Raw genomic sequence first — 16,983 nt, 5'->3', positions numbered from 1 at the left:
CCTAAAGAATCAGTGCCGGATCCTTAATACTTGGACACTTAATTTTAGTTCAAAATCATAGAAATTATTTACAAAATAGCCGAGTCGAACATTTAAACACGTACCCGTGTCGTATCCGAGTCCAAGTAACATTGTCAATGACTCAATCATAAACGTTATAAACTCGACACTATCACTATTCCCCTTACTAGTTACTACAAATAGTGAAATACAGCAACCTGCAAGGTCTCATACTGAAGCAAACTTGTTGATAATCAGGAATGAAGAGACCCAAAAACCTGTTATCAAATCTCTTTCTTGTTTCCAACACTTTGCAAGAGCTTCTAATTCATTCCATCCCCAATACCTACTATGTCAAATCCCACTCTTTTCATCAAATTGCTGCTAATCCCCCAAAACCCATCTCTAAAAACCCTAATTTTAACACCCCATCTTCCCCAAAACCTCTGGATTTCATCACTGTTTGTGAAACCCTATCATCATACAACAATGACTTTAATCGGGCACTTGAATTTTTCAACTGGGTCGAAACCAATTGTGGGTTCCAGCATAATACAGAAACTTACAATTCTATGATTGATATTCTGGGTAAGTTTTTTGAGTTTGATAAATGTTGGGAATTTATTGAAATCATGCGAAAACATCCATTTTCTATGCCTAATTATACCACTTTTCGTATAATGTTTAAACGTTATATATCTGCTCATTATGTTAATGAAGCAATTGATATCTATGATAGATTAGGGGAGTTTAATTTGAAGGATGAGACATCGTTTTGTAATTTGATTGATGCACTTTGTGAGTATAAACATGTGATTGAAGCGGAAGATTTGTGGGTTAAGAGGCAATCGTTTGTTAAATTTGTGAGTGAGACGAAAGTTTGTAATATGATGCTTCGAGGGTATGCAAAGATGGGGTGGTGGGGTAAGTGTAGGGAGTTTTGGGAGGAGATGGATAAGAAAGGGGTTCGGAAAGATTTGGTGACGTATTCGATTTATATGGATGTGCAATGTAAGTGTGGGAAGCCGTGGAAAGCTCTGAAAATGTATAAGGATATGAGGAGGATGAGAATGCAATTGGATGTCGTGGCATATAATACGGTTATTCATGCTATTGGTCTTAAAGAGGGAGTTGATTTCTCGATTCGTATGCTTAGAGAAATGAAGGAGTTAGGATGTCAGCCAAATGTGGTCACATATAATACTGTTCTTAAGCTTTTGTGTGAGAATGGGAGGATGAAAGAGGCATATGGTATGCTTTATCAGATGCGCAAAATGGGTTGTGAACCCGATGTAATTTCCTACCACTGTTTTTTTCGCTGTCTTGTTAGGCCAAAGGAGATGCTAAGGTTATTTGAGAAGATGTTAGAAAGTGGGGTTACTCCGAGGATGGATACTTATGTGATGCTAATGAGAAAATTTGGGAGGTGGGGATTTCTTCGCCCTGTTTATATTGTTTGGGATAAAATGAAAGAACTTGGTTGTAGTCCCAATGAGGCTGCTTACAATGCATTGATTGATGCTTTGCTGCAAAAGGGTATGGTGGATAATGCAAGGCAGTATGATGAAGAGATGCTGGCCAAAGGGCTTTCTGCTAAGCCTAGGGTCGAGTTAGGAACTAATGCAGCAAATGATAAGTCCGGTGATGTTGAGCTATGATGCCTTGACTTACTAGAAGATTCTGTTTGAAGAATATGGGTCTTCCACACTGTGACTTGTTGATGTGTTTATCAGTCTGGATGATAATGGCTTCTTTATGTAATAATGACATGAGTGCTTGATGACTGACAAAGGAATTCTTAACGTGTGTTTGTTGTGAGGCTTGCACCTGTGGTTCTTCCTAGTTTGATTTTATTTTATATTTCTTGGAGAAGGTATCCAAGCAGTCTACAAAGTAACATATTAATGGGAAACTGAACAATGAAGCAATTGAAACAAAATTTTCTGAAGAAGCCTATTATTGGCTGATTGCTAAAGTGGAAAGGATTGTGGAAGCACTAAAGGGAAGTAATATTATTGCTTCTGAATGTGATGTGACTGGTTTCACTATTCCCTGCAGGTGCGTATCTTTCTACTTCTGTTTACTGTCATGGAATTTTAATTTTGTCAACTTGACTAACACGTATGATATTTGACTTGTTAGTGTGACCATTGCATCTATAGCAGCTTCGGGGAAATTCCTGGAATATGAAGTGAGTGGTCTAATATTTCGTGCTTTAACAGCATAAAGTTACGAAGTGGAGGTATGTTGTAGCGTGTTTTGTACCCCCTATTATTTTGCTTTTTACATATAGCAGCCAATATGTATATACAAGTATGTATTTTGAAAATCTAATAAAAGCTATATTCATGATATTATTCGAAGTTGATACTTTTAACTGTCAAGAAACACTGATTTTATGTAACTATGAATATTACACTAATTAGTCATTAGAATTATGCTAAGGGGTTATTTGGTTCAATCGAGGAAAATGAATAAAAATACCTCCTTCGGTTAGCATCAAGAAGAACTCTGCCACCTTATATGGGGCACCATCATTGGAACCCCAACAGACCCCATCCCCCCACAGCATGCCATGGTTTGAAAATGCTTCCGTACTGTGGTGATGTGGCCATTCTGTACAGGGTTCTAAATCACTGAAACGATATTTGCCGTACTAAAACAATCTTTTTCTACGAAGTCATGATTTACTCAGATTTGACCTTTTCGAATTGAAATTTGCCCTTATCAAATGATAATGACTGAGATTTGGTGCCCTCAAGTCTCAAGTGAAGAAGGTTTACGGTTTATACATGAAAAAATCTTGTGTCATGTTTAAGTCATTTTTGTGACCATTTGTATGGTATGAATCAATAATTTTTTTGGGGTAGTGCCGTAGTGGATGTGAGACAACTGTTTGGCAGTTATTCTAGGGGTGAGCAAAAATCTAAGGTTAGGAATTAAATAAAAAATATTTAGGAACCTATTCAATTCTGGTTTTGATTCTCAATTTTTTGGAACCTAAATTGGCAGGATATCCAATCAACACCAATTTCAGTACCAGGTGATATCATCATTTTGAAATCTTGACACCACTCTTTTGCTTTGGAAAGAAAATTCATGTAATAGTATTTTGTAATGGGAAATAGGAACTCATTTTTGTTCTCTTTTTACTTCTAAATTTATTATGTGTTTTAAAGAATAATTTTACTATAGCTATAACAAATTTGTACCATTGTAATCTTTTAATTATAGTGTTTAAGTATTTTGTCTAAATCATTAGCATTCATACATTTGAGTAAATGAATTAATGATCGACCATATAAAAATTTACATAATATAGGAAACTAATTTTGGAGATTTACAGCAAGTCTGTAATAAGTTAATAAAATGGCATGGGCTGAGAATGGAGTAAATTTATGAAGAACTGGAATCTAGTGGGTTAGTCAAATCACTCAAATGTATAAATAGACAAATAGTTATGCCTTAGATACACAGAATAAATGTAAGTTATGTAACCACCCTGGTAACAGTATACAATGGATACAAGTTTGTTGTAGTGATGTAGTCATTGTAAAGTAATCTTAAATTAGTTAGAAGTTGGAATATAAAATGAGCTCTCATCATAAAACACCAATAATAATTTTCTTCCAAAGCAAAAGTTGGGTCAAGAAGTCAAAATATATAGAGTGAGTCACATCTAGCTAACATTTGTTCCACTTCCACTACCCAAAATAATTATTACTCTCAGGAAATGTAAGGAGAAAATGGGTTACCAATTAGCTCCTTTTATGCAATAGGCTTTAATGCTAAGTAAGCAAAGCTTATACTTATGGCAACATCGTGGTTGGGTTTAATATTAGGAGGATGTGGTGGTTGTGCGGAGCAGGAAATGGTGGCTGGTTGGGTGTGTGGGTAGAAGCGGAATTTACTGAACATGGAAGAGTAAATAGGAGGTGGTGAGCTGGTAGCTGGCTGGGAGGATGAAGGAGAAAGTGATGTGAAAAAAAACGTGTAAAACAAATAAAATAGCTGTAGAACTGGTTACTAATTGTAACTTCATACTAGACCATTCCGAAAAGACATCCCTAATAATTGGTATTATTTTTGAGATAATCTATGGATTGGATTATTGTGAGCAGACCGCCAATATTTGGCATCAGTGTCATTTCTTCCGTAAAAGAATAACAAATTAGAATTAAACTGAAAATAGGCATCAGTGTCATTTCTTCCTTAAAAGAATAACAAATTAGAATTAAACTGAAAATAGGCTAAAGAAGGGTAAAATAAAGAGAAAAAACTACATAAGTATATTACAAACAATACCTAAGACGGGTTAAAATTCACTATCACGATATGACCTACTCAGGCAGTCATGTTCTTGCTTCTGCCATATCTGAACAGTTATAATTCTTAAAAGTAGACTTGTAATTCCAGTGTAACCATGCTAGAGAACACGTCTCTGGTTATAACCAGGAGGCTTTCTTAATGCTGAATCTATACCACAGACTCATCCTGAGCACATATCTTGGTTTCTAAATCACAGGATTATGACTCAGTACAGGAAGCACTTCTTAGGAACCAGTGGACCACCAGATGCCAAATAATCTTTTCCCAAATTTTAGAAGAACATAATCGTCTTACATATCACTTGTCCATCACCGTTTACATCTTTATATTTTAAACCTTAGAAAAGTTTTGTGATGGCCTTATTTCAACTGCTAAGTTGATCAGGTTTAGTCTACTTACATAATTTGGAAAGTTTGCTTCCTCCCAAAATAACAGTCATGTTCGTGTAACAGTTAACGGGACTGCTTGTTGTACGGAGGTAGTAATTTCCAATTTGTAAGGATATGTGCATCACTAATGGATTTGGTCATTGTTGAGGGCCTTGTGAATGTGAATATGTGACATATGAGGAGATATATGAGTTTGATATTTTTGGACAATGTCTTTGGTCCTTGTTGTACCATTGGTTCTCGTTCGTTGCTTGTATAAAACAGATGTCATATTGTTCATTTTATCTTCTACATTCAAGAAATCTCTTTTGCCTCGGTGTTGATGCTAGAGCATTGCTAGGGATGCCTTAGTCAAAGAGTGCCGTTGATCTTAGCTGTCTGAAACTTGTTTTGGTTAAGTTGGGAGTTGTGTACACATGGCTGATGTGTGCATAGTTAGACTTGCACACAATTTTCCCTAGCTTACACTATACCTGGGAAAACCTGAAGCGGTGTATTGAATCGTGTCTAAAACATGCCTTTGTCACATTTTTGGCTTGATTTTGGTAACTGCATCTTAGATAAGTTTCCTTTGTGAATTAGTTGTTCTTTTCCTTGTTTTACGGTTTTACTTTCCTTTTTGACGATGAATTAAACATGTGGAAAGATAAGTCCTATAATCATTTCTCTATTATGACTTTCTAAGTTGCTGTAGGATTGCTTGTTTACATAAAATGCTTTTGTGATGTTTTACTTGGAATTTTTGATGATATAATTGCAAATTCGTGTGTTACACATTGAGAATCGGTGCATCACTTCAATCTTTCGTCCCATAGGTGTAGTTAGAGTGTGGGTGACCTAACCTGTTTTCACAACAATTAATCTGATCCTTTAATCTTGGGACTTTTGGAGACTGTCTTAACAAACTTGTGGCTTTGAGTTTAAGTTCTACCCCTTTATACTTGTTACTTCATATATAATTGCAATATATCTGTTGTTTAGAGAGCTTTACTGTTGTTATAACCTGGAAGTAATCAGATTTAGTTTATGTCTGCCAGACGTACCCAATGCATTATCCAAGTTTTGTGTATGGACTATGGATAACAGAATCTCATTTAGTGCTTTTGGGCTAACTTTGTTTCTTTTGTCTCTCTTCTAAATTGAAACTTGTGCTCTTAACCTGATTATCGCTTATGACTGCTATGATGCAGCCCTGCAGATCAAAGGATTATTATTGAGAACCCAAAAATCAGCCGGCATGCAAAAACTTCTGGAAATTACTTCAGACAAGTATGAAGTTGCCTACAAAGAATCAACTATGTTCACCTGTATTTGCAAGCTGATCAACATTCCTTCTCCTCTGGCAACAAAATTAGCAACATTCATAGAAGGCAGCCTGGTGACCATCATATCTCCTCATTGATAGTTAATATTGATTCGATAACAGTAATATGATAGAAATAAATGGAACTTTCCATTAAAATAGACAATCAGGGACTTGTATTTAACTCCATTGTTATCATTTTTCTTGAATCTTTATTTATTAGCATTAGTAAAAATCTACTTTGTGCTATGCTAATATTGTAACTTGTGAGAAGCATGCCTTAATTCTGATGCATTTTTCAAGAGCTTAATGAAATTTATCTGAACTTCTTTTGCATGCTTCAACTTTCAAAGGTGATGTGGGAAAGTTTAGTATTTAGTACTAAATTCGGGGTATGTAGGGAAACTTGCGTTCAAAAATATAGACTTTTTTGCTGCCACCAACACAAACTATGTAGCCAAATCAGTGGAATTTCAGTATGACGTCTTGATTATACATGTTCGTAGATTTAATTTTGCAATTTGACTTTAAAAGCCTCTCTTAATATAAATTAGAATCACAATTTTGATAACTATACAATGCATGACTCATTAGCTTTTTATCTACTTCATTCAACTCACCTCATCCCATGACTCAAAGGCAACCTCATATCATGTAATATGAACCAATTGGTTGTTGGTGCAGCGGTGATTGAGGTTGCATTTGGTAGGGAGGATTCATGCTCGATTCCCCGCAACAACAATTGAGAGGGGACTGAAACTTAACCACCCAGAACTGATCCCCGTATTCGAATTAGCCCAAAGGTGAACCGTGTAAAACACCAAAAAAAAATATCATGTAATATGAGAGATAGAGGGAATTCATTAATTATATAATACCCTCGATTATTTATAGAAACTAATGCATTAAAAAAGAAACGGATATACTACCTCTGCTTTGCTTTACTCGCAATAAACGAATATTTTATATCTCAGAAAATGCGGGTAATGCGAAGCGGAGGTAGAATATAAAATATCCTAACCCCTTGTGTTAAGCTTCTTGCAAGTAACGCTACATAAAATATCATCACAACTAGACCTGGCAATCCTGACCCAGACCCGATGACCCGACCCATGACCCGAAATCGACCCGAAACCAGTGACCCGAAATTGACCCAAAACCCGAATTAACCCGACCCGACCCATACCTGACCCGAAGTGGAACTGACCCGACCTTGACCCGAAACCCGAATTGACCCAACCCGAAACGACCCGACCTGAGATGACCCGACCCAAAGTTGACCCGCGACCCGAAACGACCCGACCCGAAGTTAACCCGAGACCCGAAGTTGACCCGACCCGAAAATGACCCGACCTTTAACTTCTTTTAGTAAATAATTATATAAGTTATAAAAAGTTTATATTAGGAAATTATACATTAAAATAGACCCAACAACATCTTACATGACTACATTGACTTTCATATAATAGCTAAAAAAGATGGTCAAAGTGAGATGTGTGAATAGTGCAAAATGTCAAATCGTTAAGAGTAATTTGGGACGGAGGGGGTATAAGAATAATTCAAAGAAATTATTACAACAATGACAATTATAATAAGAGTACGTATTAAAACTAAGATCAATAAAGAGTGAGGTATAACTCAATTAGTTAGAACAACCCTCTTAGTTTAAGGAGATCCTGAAAGTGATTCTCAGTCTAAAATTCTAAACACAAAAAAAAAAAAAAAAAAAAAAAGGTTAATAAAAGTCAAACAATTACTATAATCCATGAAAAAATAGCCTTCATAAATATAGTGAGTTTTTCGTCAAAAAATAAATAAATATATATACAGAGTTGAATTTAACTCAATGAATCACCCGAATATGACTCGACTAGAAGTTGACCCGACCCGAAGTTGACCCGAAAATTGACCAGACCCGAGCCGAAAATTGACCCAATCCAAACTTGACCCGACCCGAACTCGACCCAAAGTGTTGACCCGATACCCGACCCGACCCGATTATCGCCCGACCCGAAATTAACCCGAAATGGCCCGACCGGACCAGAACTTCACCGATAATCTTTTGACCCGAACTTGACCCGACCCATACCCGACCCAAATGACCCATTTGCCAGGTCTAACATTCACAACCCTGTAAGTCGGTGATGCCCGTGCGAAAATATAAACCCCGTGCAATAACACCTCCCTACAAACTCCCATTCTCTCAGCTTTCTTCATTCTTCCCCATTTCATTTCATCATCTTCTTCTCATTTTCTCTCTCCTCTTCATCAATGGCGCATCGATTCTCTAAATCCCTAACAACCCTTTTCTCCACCTCTTCAACCTCCTCAGGTGCTCTGAAACTCATCCCAAATTCTCTCTCCTCCCCAATTTTCAGCAACCCCAGAAACCACCTTTCCACTAAAGCCCGCCTCATCGAAGTCGACCTCGATTCTGCCTCAGATGGCGGAGAAATCGAAATTATTGGGTTGAAGAAGCTTGAAGATGCTATCCATGGTATCTTCGTGCGACGGCTTGCTCCTGATTGGCTCCCTCTTCGTCCTGGTTCTTCTTACTGGGTCCCACCTAAACGAACCTCTGATAACATTGTTGAGATTGTGGAAAGGCTTACTAATCCTTTGACTGAGGAGGAGTCTCTTTCTCTCTCCTCTGCTTGTGGTTGGCCTTCTTCTTCCTTCTTCTTTGAAGGTTAGCAACTTTGCTTTCTATTTAATCGATTAAATTGTCTTTCAATTTTGGAATAATTGATTTTTTTAGGAGTAAAGTTTAAAACTTCAAATGGGTTTTTGTGATCGTTTCTATTTCTGTGTTGTTGAATCTGTTGGGTTGGGGTTTAATTGATTGGGGTTGTGAAGGGTATTGTGAATTGGAATTGTGAATGGATTCGATTTGACTCGACATTGTGAGTGATAATTTAGGGAAGATTGTGTTTGAGCTTAGTTGGACAATTGGGGAATATGGTGGATAATACCATTTACAAAGGAGACAAAGTTGAACATTTTTAAAGGTGTAAGATCACTACAATAAGGCTTGGAGTAGCTTAGTTGGCATCCTGATTGAGTGATGGCAAAAGTGTGGAATTTCTATGTGGAAATGACTGGAGTATTGGTGATTAATAGTCATTTGTAATTTCGTGCTGTAGTAATGTCTTTTACTAGTGGTAAAGACATTGATCTTTAAGAAAATCTTGTAAAGTTCTATTTTCTAGAGCTAATTAGTGGAGAAAGTTGGGATGATGATCCTCCCAATGAACTCACCGTGCCCCGAACTGTACTAAAAATTGGTGACAATTGTAAATTTGTAATGGCACTTCTGTAGGTCAATTTGATGCTTAGATTGGTATGAAGAGGCTGTATGTTTGGTTTGATTGAAAGGAAATTCATTGAGTTTTTGAGCTAAAAAGTCACTGTTTTTTTATAGTGTTTATTGGAAAGTTATGTGTCAAAAGACTCGGAACAAGTGTTTGGAAAGGTTGTCTACATCAAGAAGTGGTGACCATTGGTGACAATCTTCTTTGACAGCCTGTGATTGAGTAGAGTATTACCAGAGTTTTAATGAGGGAAAGCAGCCTATAGTATGTTATTATTTTAAGAAGAGGAGAAATATTGGTATAAGTCATTTGTAAATGGCTGAAGTATGTTATTATTTTACAAGTTTAATTTTGTGAGCTTTTTATTTGTCTCAGTGGTTACAATTCATTTGGGTCTTCTACTCTTGAAATTCTAATGCTAAAGGATATAGGAAAAGTTTCCTTGACTAGAACCTGGCTTTTACTTCACAACCCCCCTCCCCTTCTTCAATTTGAGAGTAAATCCAAAATGTGTATATGCCCTTTTTCAGTTAGCTTTCCTTATTAATATATCTCATTGCCATGCCAGTAAACTTAATGTACTTTAAAAGTCTTCTTGATAGTAATTTTTATACCTCTTGTTAATTGTTTTCAAATGTATGAAGTGCCTTGATATGTTGTCGATGAAAAACCCTACTTCTAACAGTTCTGGAATCAAGAGTTGATTGAGAGGTCAAAATGTGTGATAGTAAATTCCTTGTTTCTATTCCATCTCTTTCTGATGTTACAACAAAACATGGTTCATGAAGCAATTACAACATTAATCCAATGTCCTCTGTACTCTCTGCAGATAAATTTTCTTATAGTGCTTTCTGTTTAAGTCTTTGTGAAACTGATCTAAGTAAATGTTGGGTTCATGGGATATTAGTTAAAGAGATGTTGAGCTGGAGCCTTGCTGCAAAAGTTTCATTTTTTTTTTTTCCCAGACTGTTTTTGCCCAATTTATTCAGTAGTCATTGACCTTCAGGAACCTGTCTTCTGACTAAAATATCTTCAAATGCTGTCATTGGCCTTTATTAGCCTACATTGCCTTTTTCATTTTCCTGACATATTATGTACCTTGCAGCATTTTGTGAAATGATTCGACTGATTGATTGCAAAATGATAATCGGCTCAGGCTGTTTCACATAAACCTTTTTTCACTGCTAGACAGCAACGATAGTATGCATCAGTAAAGGAAGCATGTCTTACTGGGGGGGGGGGGGGGGGAGGGGGATGAATGATTTTAGAATTTTTTTTATGTGAAGTACAAAAAAAAGTTGAATATATGCAAGTTTATAGTTCTAGCCCTTTTTTCCAGTCAGAATATTTCATTATTAACAATGTCTACGTGCTTTTTGGTGACAGGGTCAGTGCCAGATCATAATACTCCTGTGAAGGTAGAGGTACAGGTATTTGACCCAAGCAACTTAGGAAAGCCGTCATTATCTGAGGATGAGGAGTAATGATCTACATTTATGACCAGTTTACTTTGCCTCTTGCAGTTGTTTAATGGTAAGCAGTAAGTAGTATCTATATTTTCAATGTAGATCTGAAAATGATTTGGTATCCCCACAATCATGATAGCAGGTTTTTCAAACTTTAAATAATTTAATTTTAGCATTGGTGCTGATATCAGCTTTGAACTCGAAATTTTGATTATAATGTGTTGGGTGATAATTTCTGCTGTATGATCTATTTGTATCTCTATGCAACTAATTATGTTGTTTGTGATAATAATGTCTTTAAATTTATGTGCTGGGGATCCATATGAATATTACTTGGCTTGATGCTTTATTTTCCATGAAGTATTCTAACATCTGCCCTTAATCATAACATCCCCGTGTCTTCTATTACACATTGTAAATTGAAATCATGACATGTTGTTATTGTTTCCACTCTTTATTTGGATATATCAGCAGGAACTTGTGAAGGATAATCAACTGTGCTTTAATGAATAAATAAATAGAATCAAGAATAAAAAAATCACTATGACACTAAGCTACAGTTTCAATTCTAACTCTGGAATTTGGTCTAAGAAACTTTAATTTTGCACTAGGTTGATTATAATTAGAGGGTAGATTCTGATTTCTTAAAGGCATGTTTCCTTAGTTGATTGCATGCATGTGTAATTGTATTCTCTTGCTAATAAACTGTTCGAAACTACAGGCTTTTGCTCGTGCAAGGTTTGATCATGGAAACTTGAAAATCAGAGAGTATTTATTCTGGAAGGCAACCAAGTATACTGGCATTTGTACATAATGTAACCTGTAGTTTCCGCAGCAAAACAGTTTACTTTCACCTTTTCTGATGTCCATATGGTAAAGCTAGGTTAGTTGTGGAAACTCATCTTGTATTTGTTTCTTGCACATCAACTCAAGGACGTAATAATACAAGTTTGATCTGATTATGCGGAGTATTTCTATTCTGACTGATCCTGCATTTCGTCCATGTTTATCTTATGAAGTAACAGGTGTTTTTAGATTCATGTTTTTTCTGTGTTCATCTTATCTGGTAGCCAATTCAGATGTTTTAGATATTTTTTGTTCCATTGCCACAGAGTGGTCACACAGTAAAAAATTTCATCCTGCATTGGCGTCTACCTTCAAACATTCAAGCATTAATTGTGGGAATTTCGACCAAATTACTGTATTGGGGATTTGACCCAAATTATTTGAAAAATAAAGGGAAGCAGAGGTTTTACCATGCTAAAGCTATACTGTTGTAGGTATCAATGGTATTCCATATCCAACTGTGCCTGCCTTGGGTCTGAAACAATCAAAATTGGGGGTGTTGCGCAATTGAACACTCATACTTATACTTACAGTGAAACTATATACGTCGTTCTGATTGTGAAACTATATAATCCGTATTCTTTCATTCTTGGACTATAAGTGAAACAATCGGCTTTGTTCTCTTTGCGAAGTTTGGTTTGAGTTTTCTAAAGTGTAGTCTGAAATTTATTTAAATTTTTTGGGGTAATGGTATATGTAGCCCTTAGCGCTAAGAATAAACATTTAATATTTTTCTTAATTTGGTATTAATTTAGGTTATGCATGACAAAAATGGTGTAATTAATGTTGTGTTTTCATTTATTTATTTATTTTCATTTTTTACTCCTTAGCTCTAAGGTTTAAGTATAGCATTTTCCTGTTTTTTTTTTTTTTTTTTTTTTTTTTTTTTTTTTTTTTTTTTTTTTTTTTTTAATCTGGTCTATTTGATTGTCTTATTTGACTACACATTGACCTTAGGTGTACATCAATATATAAGAAAAAAAATTATCAAGTGAATATTGATAGATTCATCTTGACGTATATTTTTCAAATAATATCTAATTTTCATAGTTTTTACAAGTACTAAGTTATAAGAACATGGCAATAAGCTAACAAAAATAAGATTTGATCTCTGAAATTTTCTAGTTTGATCTAATATGGTATGATTGTAACCAAAATATAAAATAAGCAATAAGAATAAGGTAAAGTCGTTTCACTGCTTAAATTCCTATATAAAATTGTCTCAATTAGGAACGTTATTTTGCATTGGAAAAAAGTATGACCGTTGTATTGATTTTTGCTGCATTTGCAAAAGAATGGCAATTTGTATATGATTTCAAGGAAGTTACGAAACAGAAAAATGTGATAATAAATTCTTATACTCACAAAAAGAATGAAGGAATACATCATTGATTAAGTTGCACCTAGATAGTAAAAAAAAACTTAAAGAAACCATAAAAATTGAAGAGATAAAATCATTAGCTCGTCTAAAGTAGACCGTGATTCCCATGGATGGGTGTTGCTTGTTGAGGGAAAGCGGAAAATGGATCCCCAAACGGGTTAGATGCACCCATAGCCATGGATTGCTGTTGAGGGTATTGAGTGGGAGAAGTGCTTTGGTAAGGCACCATCATCATACTCTGGGATGGCGGTAGTTGCTGGTGATGATGCTGCTGTTGCATCATTATTTGCTGTTGATGTTGCTGAGACATAGCCATCTGAACGTTGGTGGGTGGTGCGAAGTTATTTGACATGAAAAAGGGGTCCTGTTGTTGTTCGTATGGGTTGTGTACTTGTGTCGCACCTGCTCCCATCCCATATGGCCCGTATCCTGCATTCTGCATCTGTAGCTGTCTTCTTGCATTCTCGTCTTCATATAAGCTATTGAGTAATAAGCTGTCAAAGCCACCCGCCTGAACACACGTAACAGCAGAATGATATATCTAGGGTAATTTTACTATAATTTTACAGGTAGATGTTTAGAAGACAAACCAATTTGGTATCTGTAGGCGGAGTACTGTTGATGTTGCTGGGTGTTGTAACTAGAGCTAGCTCCCATCCTGATGTACCACTGAATTCTGTTAAGGCATTGCTTGCTGAAGATCGATTTTCACCTCCTGTGTTGCAACCAAAATCAGAAGATACACACAATATGTGCAAGTGTGACAAATAAGCGAAAAGGCTAAGGCAGTAATCTAAGAGAACTATATTTGGAATTACCTGGTGGAATAATGGCAAGAGCTAAGGCATTAATTTCTTCCAATTCTGCAGCTTTTGGATTTATTTCCTGCAGACCCTGCAGAAATGATCCAGACAACGAGAAGTCAGAATTTCAGAAGTGTGAACAGTTTGCGAAAGCAAGATCATAATATGGACTTACAAGAAGATCATCATCTGTTGAAATCAAGGGAGGAGGTTCTGGTTGAGGCTCTGGCTCAAGCTCTGGCTCTTCCTCGGGCTCTTCTGTTTCCTCTTCCTCTTTTTGACTTTGTTCGATTTCAGGTTCTTCAACTTTGTGTGGGGATTCATCCTTTTCTTGATACTCCTGTTGAAGCATAGTTTTGAATTCAAAAAGCATAAGTTTCATAGCATGACTAGGACTGAATTGTCAAGTTGGAGTTGTATGTTAGCAGTAGACTATGAAATGAGGTTATAAAATGAGGGTGAAAATATTTCTCACTAGTCTCTTTGCAACAGAACCGCTGTGTGGTGCTTCTTTGACATATTCCTCCATAGTAGCCAAAAATGAGGGGGGTGGCTATTGATCACGACAAATTTCAGGCCATCAGTTTGTAGAAACTTTAGAACACGAAACTGAAAGAAAAAGGACACAGTCGCTTTCCAGTTGCAGAAAATTACCTGTCGTAGTGTTGGGAACTGAAAGTTCCTGGCTAGATCCAATCTTTTGGAGAATTCGTAAAAATCAGCTAAAAATTCAGCCTGTAAAAGAGGGATATGGTAAAAAGATAAATTGCAAGAAGAAGCTACAAGTGGATGGAATGAGCTTCATTCTTTAAATTGCTACACCATACCTGCTGACCAGCTCTTTTATATATGTTAAGTGCTTTTACAGCATCATGTTTAGTCATGTCGAAAAACTACACATACATGAAGAAAGTATTTGAAGATTAGCTGGTGAAGGGAAACTCTTGAAAGGAATGTTGGAATTATCAAGAAAAAATAGCTTACAAGTTCTTGGATAGAAATTCATACCATGTCCACTAAATTAATTATACCATCATTAATCGCGCAGTAAATTTTGAAGCTCTCTTTCAGCACCTACACTCCAAACATGTAGGAAAATGTGAAATCAAGCTTAAAAGTAAAAGTTTTACATCCTTTGTGTTTCTGTCAATCCAAATGCAATTGTAATTGTATGCTGAATGTATTGAAATGCTTCAGAAACAAAGTAATATGCTTACCAAAGCTAGAGCATACTGTATGAGATAATTTGTGCAAGCTGTTCCTTCAGGCTGCCAAAAAGTTAGGGAGTCGTAACATTTGTTAGCCAATAAATTCAAACTATTACTCAGAGATACATGTTTTTAACAGTTTGATAACGTCAAGTACAGCAGCAGCGCCCAACTGCAGGCCCTATGAACAAACTGCCCCCACTCCTACCCCATCAGTTGAAGTTTCGGCCTTACAACCTGGGGTTGTGGCTGGCCAGCAGCACAAAAAAATTGAACTAACTACGACGTTCAGTAATGAGACTCTGAATAACATATACGAAGGATTATAACTGTGACAAAGTAGCAAAAATCAGAGCTTAAAACAGAGTTAATTCTTACCTGACAACCCATCAACCGGAACAGAAGCTGCTGAAGAGCAGGTAGTTGTTCCAACAGCTCCTCAGCAGTCAATAGCCGTGTTCTACTATGTACCTGAGAAAAAACCTAAGCTACATTACCTCTATTTTGAGTATTTTATCCTCCAATACCAGCAAAACACACATATAAAGAAGGGTTAAAGATAACTGATGACAATGATTGATAATACTGAACAAGTCTTCTGACCTTACTTGCACCTGGTGAAGATCTTGTCAACCGTTCTGCCTCAATGTCATACTTCAAGACCCTAAAACACTCGAGCCTTTCCTCAAGGAAGAGTGCATATGTACGAACCCAAGCAGAACAATCCCATGCTGCATTGAGATTCACATAATCCTCGATGTTATCCTAGCCTCCAACTGCTCCAAGTAAAACTATCGAATAAAGAGGAAGTAAAGAAGGTCTAGGACAAAGAGGGTACCTAGAGGGCTTGAATCATCCTTAAAATTCGATATTTGAAGGACATGTCCTCTGTGTGAGTAAGCCAGTAGCTCCTCCCTAAATGTAGGATCTCCCTCTCTTAATGTCCTATGAATTACTATCAATACCTTTATAGCAACCTGTTGATTACAATTGTTTGTGTCAATATATCATAACCAACTCCTAATTAGTCCGTCAACAAATCGAAAACAATTGCAGGAATATGTAAAAAATGAAGAGAAACTTTACAATCCAATTTTTGGTCTTGTTCAATCTCCTTGCTAATGCATGAATACAATAAGCAACATCTGCTCGTGGCCGAACGACTGATGTTGCAGCAAAAACTTCTGATCAACAATAGAAACAAATTAATCAAAATGAATAATACACAAAACTATGTAACATAAAATTCATGAATTTTGCATTATTTGACCATTGCACAAATTATCAACCACCAACAAGAACAAGTTAATTATGTGGGAATTATAAAAAGAAATTTAATCCCTTTAATTTCCTATGTTTGACCAACTTTCATCATCTAATAATGTAACATGCATGTAAACTTGTCAACAAATACTCAAGATTACATTTTTATAACAACGTGATATTGTGATTTGTGATCACCTATGTTAAGCTAACAAAAAACACGATCTAAACATTTTTAGGCTCAGGCTCGAATCATTATATTGCATGTAATAAAACTCGGGTGAACAACTCACTTCTAACATGTCGTTCCTTTGGAGGAGCCTCAACATGATTCGTCGCCTTCACCACAGCTATATCCAAATCCTAAACAGAACATAATATAACAAAAATTTTAAAAATCAAACAATTTCCCATTTTATGATATATTATGATCATTACATAAAATCATTTACAAAATGTGTGTAGGAAAAAAAATAAGAAATAATAACCTTGAATTCGCTGTTGACTTTTGCAAGGCCAACGGTGGTAGAATCCTTAAGCGCTCCATAGGCTTTTCGAAAGCTCTGAAATGTTCCCATAAAAATGCAATCTTTTTATGCAATAATTATTTTAAATTATATTGTGTATATATATATTGATTATAATGTAATGATTTATGAAATGTAAGATTTGTAGAAAAACCCA

The 16,983-nt window shown here is 36.0% G+C and overlaps 2 protein-coding genes and 1 pseudogene across 3 annotated transcripts; 2 read left to right on the top strand and 1 right to left on the bottom strand.

The window, feature by feature from the left end:
• Positions 1–209: 209 nt before the first annotated feature.
• LOC145635516 (pentatricopeptide repeat-containing protein At1g80550, mitochondrial pseudogene) lies at positions 210–6,304 on the top strand (annotated as a pseudogene). The gene is made up of 3 exons (XR_014113853.1): positions 210–2,058; positions 2,143–2,242; positions 5,909–6,304. The product of XR_014113853.1 is annotated as a pentatricopeptide repeat-containing protein At1g80550, mitochondrial pseudogene (transcript).
• A 1,910-nt stretch (positions 6,305–8,214) lies between these two features.
• On the top strand, positions 8,215–11,778 carry LOC145634195 (uncharacterized). The gene is made up of 3 exons (XM_081685614.1): positions 8,215–8,710; positions 10,719–10,865; positions 11,520–11,778. Exons 1-2 carry the CDS (start codon positions 8,293–8,295, stop codon positions 10,814–10,816), a joined length of 516 nt encoding a protein of 171 aa, XP_081541740.1. The 5' UTR covers positions 8,215–8,292; the 3' UTR covers positions 10,817–10,865; positions 11,520–11,778.
• Positions 11,779–13,110: 1,332 nt separating this feature from the next.
• LOC145634194 (putative clathrin assembly protein At5g57200) lies at positions 13,111–16,881 on the bottom strand. The gene is made up of 15 exons (XM_081685613.1): positions 16,788–16,881; positions 16,593–16,662; positions 16,123–16,220; positions 15,875–16,013; positions 15,640–15,767; positions 15,415–15,507; positions 15,046–15,096; positions 14,837–14,902; positions 14,656–14,721; positions 14,483–14,563; positions 14,304–14,381; positions 14,004–14,168; positions 13,844–13,919; positions 13,616–13,740; positions 13,111–13,536 (listed from the first exon to the last, which is right to left on the bottom strand). The coding sequence occupies exons 1-15, from the start codon at positions 16,875–16,877 to the stop codon at positions 13,111–13,113; spliced, it is 1,752 nt and encodes a 583-aa protein (XP_081541739.1). The 5' UTR covers positions 16,878–16,881.
• Positions 16,882–16,983: the final 102 nt, after the last annotated feature.

Source organism: Chenopodium album, chromosome 6 (assembly GCF_948465745.1).
Source record: "Chenopodium album chromosome 6, dcCheAlbu1.1, whole genome shotgun sequence".
NCBI classification, from domain to species: Eukaryota; Viridiplantae; Streptophyta; class Magnoliopsida; order Caryophyllales; family Amaranthaceae; genus Chenopodium; species Chenopodium album.
Note: the sequence above shows the minus strand (reverse complement) of the source record. Positions and strands in the feature narration are given on the sequence as shown.

What these genes read in the sequence shown, in the direction of transcription:
- LOC145634195 (XM_081685614.1), top strand. Translation starts at nt 8,293, where the DNA reads ATGGCGCATCGATTCTCTAAATCCCTAACAACCCTTTTCTCCACCTCT. An exon ending in TTCTTCCTTCTTCTTTGAAG is followed by an intron (nt 8,711 to 10,718) that starts GTTAGCAACTTT and finishes TTTTGGTGACAG; the next exon opens with GGTCAGTGCCAGATCATAAT.
- LOC145634194 (XM_081685613.1), bottom strand. Translation starts at nt 16,877, where the DNA reads ATGGGAACATTTCAGAGCTTTCGAAAAGCCTATGGAGCGCTTAAGGAT. An exon ending in AAGTCAACAGCGAATTCAAG is followed by an intron (nt 16,663 to 16,787) that starts GTTATTATTTCT and finishes TGTTCTGTTTAG; the next exon opens with GATTTGGATATAGCTGTGGT. An exon ending in TACAGTATGCTCTAGCTTTG is followed by an intron (nt 14,903 to 15,045) that starts GTAAGCATATTA and finishes TTTGGAGTGTAG; the next exon opens with GTGCTGAAAGAGAGCTTCAA.